Source organism: Sinocyclocheilus anshuiensis, unplaced genomic scaffold (assembly GCF_001515605.1).
Source record: "Sinocyclocheilus anshuiensis isolate Anshui unplaced genomic scaffold, SAMN03320099.WGS_v1.1 scaffold2166, whole genome shotgun sequence".
In the NCBI taxonomy this organism is placed as follows: domain Eukaryota; kingdom Metazoa; phylum Chordata; class Actinopteri; order Cypriniformes; family Cyprinidae; genus Sinocyclocheilus; species Sinocyclocheilus anshuiensis.
Window position 1 is genome coordinate 794,097 of NW_015557079.1, and position 7,411 is coordinate 801,507.

At 35.5% G+C, this 7,411-nt stretch overlaps 1 protein-coding gene across 9 annotated transcripts in view; it reads left to right on the plus strand.

Annotated features, from left to right (window-relative positions):
- The window catches only part of LOC107676858 (guanine nucleotide exchange factor DBS-like), a 77,452-nt gene that overhangs the window by 47,535 nt on the left and 22,506 nt on the right, over positions 1 to 7,411 (plus strand). For all 9 annotated transcript variants that reach the window (XM_016471560.1, XM_016471556.1, XM_016471557.1 and 6 more), the window contains exons 5-7: positions 3,653 to 3,772; positions 3,891 to 4,007; positions 5,470 to 5,619. In XM_016471560.1, coding sequence (XP_016327046.1) covers positions 3,653 to 3,772; positions 3,891 to 4,007; positions 5,470 to 5,619 — 387 coding nt within the window. The remainder of the gene's footprint in view (positions 1 to 3,652; positions 3,773 to 3,890; positions 4,008 to 5,469; positions 5,620 to 7,411) is intronic.

Sequence of the window (7,411 nt, forward strand, 5' to 3'; positions counted from 1 at the left end):
GCAGATGTGACCAACACAGCCCCTCTTTTAGGAAGCTTTAGTAAACCACTGTGTGGCTGTGATTGTATTACACGATCGCCTTGGGCCTCTCATAAAGACCGCAATTATAAGATAACATACCAGTGGTCTCGTTTAGTTCAGAAAATAAATTGTACTCATTGATATAGACCAGGGGTGCCCAACCCTGCTCCTGGCGATCGACTGTCCTGATTAGAGTTGGAGCTAAACTTTGCAGGACAGTCGATCGCCAGGAGCAGGGTTGGGCACCCCTGGTCTATATCAATGAGTACAATTTATTTTCTGAACTAAACGAGACCACTGGTATGTTATCTTATAATTGCGGTCTTTATGAGAGGCCCAAGGCGATCGTGTAATACAATCACAGCCACACAGTGGTTTACTAAAGCTTCCTAAAAGAGGAGCTGTGTTGGTCACATCTGCTTGAATGAGCTTTAATGGAGAACTCCGTAATGGGGTGTGTTTCTCTGACTTCCTGTTGTGTGCGGAGCCGACCCCTATGACTCTTCGGTTATTGCCAGCTTGTTGGGGACAAGCATGGCCAATCTGCCTCAGAGGAACGGGATATTGTCATGGTAATATAAAGGCGGGATTCAATTTGAGGAGACTCTTTGTCAGCAATCAAACATGAGTGTGTCTTTATGGGCGTTATGAATGGGGAATCTTTTGCTCATTTGGATTTGACAGTTGCTTTGGACATCGAAAGCAAAGAATACAATGAAATCATGTTTTTACATTTTTTATTTTTTTGCTAGGAGTGTTTTGGCAATTGTTAGGTAGATACATTTTGGTTCAACAAGCCGGATGCTTTAATGTCCAATCAAGATGTGTGATGTGTTATGTGCCAAATATGTTAAATTTCAGGTCTGAGGTTAATTAATCATATCTCTTTTGTGTTGAGGTCCACTCTGCAACCAAATGTCCAATTGCCATGCAAATTATTCTTGTTAGCCCTTGAATCTCACTTCTCCCTAATTGTTAAACGCGGATGAAAACAAACAACAGCACTGTCCAAGAAAAAAAGTGGGGGCAGGGTAATAACATTTTCCTCAAAACCCAGATCTGGAGGCATTTCAGCATGGCAGACTGTGAGATCAGGCCACTGTAGGATTAGCTCATGTTGGCAGATTCTCGCAGAACTGTAAGGACATGATTTTGATTCTTGGGACGGCTCAAGTGTTCGTGACAAATCCCGATTGTGCATCTCGCCACTGTAAATCTGTGATCAGAGTGACTGGGCAGCTGGCTGCATTTGGATGCAGTGACGATGCACTAGAAACATAAATTGAATGAAATTCAATTTAAATGAATGTTAATACATCACATACTTGGCTTTTGGATTAAAAGCACTGTTTTTGCTACACTGACTTGTTGAGGAGAGCTGTGTTATTAATGTATATAATTTATGGAATAATAATTTATTTTTATGTATTTATTTATTTTGGACAGGGCCTCTAAATGTATGTTGGTAACACTATTTTAAGGTGTCCTTGTTACACGTTACATGTACTTACTATTATAATAACAATAAAGTATGCATAATTACATGCAAGTAACCCTAAGCCAAACCCTAACCCTAATAATACCCTAATAATATTACTGAGTACTTAGGCCTAAATGTATAATTACACTGTAACAAGGAACCCTTAAAATAAAGTGCATCAAATTTTCTTTAAAGAAATTAATACTTTTATTCAGCAAGGATGCATTAATTTGAAAAGACATTAATAATTACAAAATGATTTTCAAATAAATTATATCATAAACTCTATTGTTTGTTTTGTTTTCAACATTCATAATAAAAAGAAATAAAATCGACATTTATTTCTATAGCACGGTTAAAAACAACACAGATGATGAATAAATGAATAAATTACATTTTAAAATATAGTTAAATAAAAAATTTTAAATTGTAGTAATATTTCACAATATTATAGTTTCTACTGTATTTTTGATCAAATAAATGTAGCCGTGCTGAGCATAGAAAACTTTTTCAAAAATATTAAAGATTTGACTGAATAACCCTGACTAAATTGTGTTTCACCGGTCATTTTTAATGAATAGATGAATATTAATGCAGCATCAACGGTTTTTAAATCTGCTCTTGGTGTCACATTGTAAAGCCTCTCGTTTCTGCTTCACTGCTTACTGACCACACTGTCAGTCATGCTGAGACAGAGATTCTGCTGGGTCTTCTGCTGTCAGGAGAACATCACAGCTCTGTATTGATCTGCATACATATTTCTGATTTGACGCGGTATCCAGTAGGGAGGCATTTTAATGAAGAGACTGTAAACATAAGAACTCCACGAGAGGCGTGTGTGTGTGTTCATGCATTCACTTGAGAGAGAAAGAGAGCTCAGGGAGGCATATGTGAGACCATTGTTAGCCTTTCTAGCCTCTCAAGGAACTGAGTTGTCATGGCAACAGAATATAGATGGTGTGTGTGTGTGGATGCAGACAGTGGGAGGGAGGCTGTACCAGTCAAATGCAATGGCTCACTAACATACGCTAGGTATTAACCCTATAAAGCCTACTGCATCATATTTGATACACACATTTTTAAGGCCTCTAAATGATCAACATGATCACAACTTGCAGGAAAACCGGTTGTGCACAATCTACTACATGCATTCTGTCATCTGATTGATAGTTTCTACATTTTCGAAAGTAAAAGGCCTTTTATTATAAATCTAAAAACATCCACTTTCAGGTTGTGCTATATGTGTCTTTTTGCTGTGAAATGTTTTTGGCCTGCTGGATGTGCACACTTTGTAATCTTTGTGAAATGTTTACATTTTTTTTTTTTTATAAAGGAAGTGTAAGAGTAACTTTTAAATTGTTAGTAATATTTCAAAATAAACACTTGCTGGACTGAAGCAACTCTTGTTTATTTGATTATACTGTATATCATACATCATTTTTTAGAAAAATCATGTCAAAATGTGAGTATCATATATGACAAATCAGGTTTTTAAGGAACATTTGTCTCAGTCTTTCAGTCATCATTGTACTGCATTGTGTTATATGTTCCCCCCTCAATAAAAAACAGAGTTTTGATCATAAAACTAAGCATTTAAACATCATCTTACTATCTTACTGAGACATATTATTGGGAGATATAGAGCGACAACTGATATTTATATATTATGCAAGTATTACGCAAGTAATTTTATGTAAGTAATCTGCTGTACTGTTTTAAAGATCTCATTGATTTACATTACAAGCTATCAGAATTTCATCTCACTTTTTGGACATAAATAACATCTGCAATAAATTAAATATTTTGGTATAAAATTTTTAATAAAATTGAGGTGTTTTCCCTCCAAGTATGAGCTCCATATTCTCAGTATATCATGCTAAATGAGCCATAAAAGCCGTATTTTTATTATTTTTTGTTTTGTTTTATTGTATTGTTGTATTTCCCTTTCCTTTCCTTTCCTTTCCTTTCCTTTCCTTTCCTTTCCTGTCCTGTCCTGTCCTGTCCTGTCCTGTCCCTGTCCCTGTCCCTGTCCCTGTCCCTGTCCCTGTCCCTGTCCCTGTCCTTTCAATGTTCAAGAAGCAGGGTTAGATTTAATTTGACTTAACTGTTGGAGGTTTTTCTTAGTGTTCTGTGTGTTTGTGTGTTTTGTAGGGCTCTTTCCCAGGCAACCTGCAGCTGGTGCTGGTACTGAGACCCACAGCACTCTTCCAGCGGACAATCTCAGACATCTTTTTTAAGTTAAACAAGGATGAGTTTAAAATGAAGGTGCCGGTAAGCACACACACAAGGCACAAACTCCCACACTGAGGCATGTGGTTAATGAAGAGCTTAATGAGATGTATAGTACACTGACATAAGAGAAGTGCTCTACATTATGTACTGCATGTAGGTGATCATGCTCAGCTCTGTGACTGAGCTCCACAGTTACATCGACCGCACACAGCTCACTCAGGAACTGGGCGGCACGCAGGAGTACTGCCACGAGAAATGGATTTCACACCGCACCGTGAGTACACACCTGTTTTTAACCTTGGTAATGATGGGTGGACCACAGAAATGAAAAGTGGGCACACGATTGGTTTGATGTGTAAAGCACACAGCGAATGAATAAATGTACTGAGATACTGAGTGATATATGGTTACTCCGTAATACGGCCTAAATCTAGGCTTAGGATTAGGTTTAGGGTTAATACCCAGTTATTATAATAAGGGAATTGTACAGACCAGGAGTTTGGGGTCAGTAAGACTTTTGTTTTGTTTTTTTAATGTTTTTGAAAGGTCACCAAGTTTGCATTTATTTAAAAAAGAAATGCAGTAATGTTATGAGATATTAAATTTTAAATAATATATAATTTATTTATTTTTTTATCAGTTTTAAAATGTAATTTATTCCTGTGATGCAAAGCTGAATTTTCAGCATCATTAGTCCAGTCTTCCTTGTCACATGATCCTTCAGAAATCATTCTAATATGCTATATTGCCTCTCAGGAAACATTTATTATTATCAATGCTGACAGTTTTGCTGCTTAATATTTTTTGTGGAAACCATGATAAATTTTTTCAGGATTCTTTGAACAGAAAGTTCAAACCGGTTTTATTTGAAAAATATTTTGTAACATTTTGAATCATTAAAAACATTTTAAAAGATGCGTTAATTGATCTAATTAACGCATCCTTTAAGTCTTTGCTGTATTCATTTCTTTCAAATATTATTGACCCCAAACTATTGAATGGTAGTGCAAATATGGTAATATGGCTTCGATTCATTCAATATATTTTTATTGGATCATAGTTAAAAAGCATAGTTAATATTGTCCCACGTTTTGTCCGATTCATCACTCACAAAATGGAAGGAGAAGTTGCATTATGGGATATACTTATATGCATATGCAGTATGCCACCGGTGAATTCTGTTCATTTTTAAAATGTAGTTACTTCGTGAAAGTGGAAATTTTAATAATACTATATTCATACTGAATACTTAATAGTATGATAGAATGCTATAAAATGCCAAACATATCTTAAATCTTGGTGCTTCATCATTATAATGTGGTATTAAACAAGCAAGCCTTCCAGGAGGATGATAGTCTTCACCTCAAGCAAATGAATTGCCTTTCTTCTCGTTCCATTTGTGGACTTGCTTTTAAAGGGGTCATATGATGCTATTTTAAAGATCATTATTTTGTGTATTTGGTGTAACAAAATATGTTGACATGCTTTAATGTTCAAAACTCCAAAGAGAAAGGAAAACTTGAAATCGCATCATTTGACCCCTTTTAAGTAATCACAAATTGATTTGTCTGTATTGATCTGTGACTGCTGTATTTTAAGTACAGCACACTTGTTTGCAGTGCATGTGGATGTTTTTTATTTGTTGCGCACTCAGCCATTAGTGTGATTGTGTTTGGGTTTCTTGTTATTGTGTGATTGGTGTGGTGTATGTCTCTTGGTTTGTGTTGTGCCTGTAGGCCATTGAAGGTTTTGCTCTGATGGTGAAGAAAACGGCACAGACTCTCCAGTCTTTTGGGACTGAGCTGGCGGAGACAGAGCTGCCCAATGACGTTGAGGCCACGTCCAACCTTCTAACCGTCCACACGGATAAGAAGGACAAAATGAAGGTCAGAAAACCCAGTAAAACTTAATTTCAGCATACTAGACAATAATTTACTAGATTGTACATTATCCTGCTAAAATACAGCTACTTAGCAAATAAGTAAATAAATGGCCATAAAATATTGATTTGAGTGAGTTAAAATTATTATAGTTATTATTGTTGGTGTATTTATTTTTACTATTTTTTAATTAATTATAATATAAGAAGAAAAAGGATGCAAAATAATACTTGAAGTAGACTGATTGCTGTTAGAGTAATATACAGTATACTGGTGAAAAGTTTTGAATAAATACAGTGGGGGAGGGATTTTGTTCTTGCATTTGATCAAATAAAAGCAGTAATTGTGAAATATTACAACTTAAAATAACGGTTTTATTTTAAAAATGTTTTATATATAATGTATTCCTGTGACGTCAAAGCTGAATTTTCAGCAGCCATTACTCTTTAGGTTCACATGATCCTTCAGAAATCATTCTAATCTGCTGAGTTGATGCTCACAATTATTAAAATTGGTTCTTATTATCAGTTATGAAAAGTATTTGCTGCTTAATACCATTTGTGGAAACCATACATTTTTTCAGGAATCTTTGATGAATAAAACGGTCTAAAGAACAACTTTTTTAATAGAAATATTTTTTAACATTATAAATCTCTTTACTGTCACTTTTAATCAATTGAATTTAAAGGAGTAAAATACATTTTAAAATATATTAAAAGAGAAAATCTTTTAAATTGTAATATTTCACAATATTAGTGTTTTCACTGTAAAAAAAAAATCGTAATTATATACAGTAATGCAAAATAATTATATACAATATACATACATTTTACACAATTTAGACCAGGGGTGCCCAACCCTGTTCCTGGAGATCTACCTTCCTGCAGAGTTCAGCTCCAACCCTGATCAAACACAACTGAACCAACTAATTAGGATCTGAAGGAGCACTTGATAATTACAGACAGGTGTGTTTGATCAGGGTTGGAACTGAACTCTGCAGGAAGGTAGAGCTCCAGGAACAGGGTTGGGCACCCCTGGTTTAGATGATATACGAAAAAAAAAAGTCAGGTGTGTCATAAAGATTATATAATGTACTATGTTTCAGTATAGGGCCTAGTCCTTAATAAGGGGTCCAGTAAGATTATAAATAATTTAACGTGGATTATTCACATGGCTATAAGCTATAAACAAACCTTAAACGGTTAGTTCACCCAAAAATGAAAATTCTGTCATTAATTACTCACCCTCATGTCGTTCCAAACCTGTAAGACCTCCGTTCGTCTTCGGAACACAATTTAAGATATTTTTGATGGAATCTGAGAGCTCTATGACCCTCCATAGATAGCAAGGATCCTTATACGATCAACGTCCAGAAACACAGCAAGGAGATCGGTAAAACAGTCCATGTGACATCAGGGGTTCAACCGTAATTTTACGAAGCTACGAGGATACTTTTTGTGCGCAAAAGAAAAAAAAATTACGGTGCGGCTGACACAGAACATCATACACTGTTTGCGTTCAGTGGATATTCTCCAAAATGGCGCTAGGGTGATGCGGAGGATATGATTTTGAATAAAGTTGTTATTTTTTTTCTTCTTTTGCTTACAAAAAGTATCCTCGCAATTTCGTAAAATTAGTTGAACCCCTGATATCACATGGATTATTTTACCGATCTTGCTATGTTATGGGAGGGTCATAGAGCTCGCAGAATTAATCAAAAATATCTTAATTTATGTTCCGAAGATGAATGAAGGTCTTACGGGTTTGGAACGACATGAGAGTGAGTAATTAATGACAG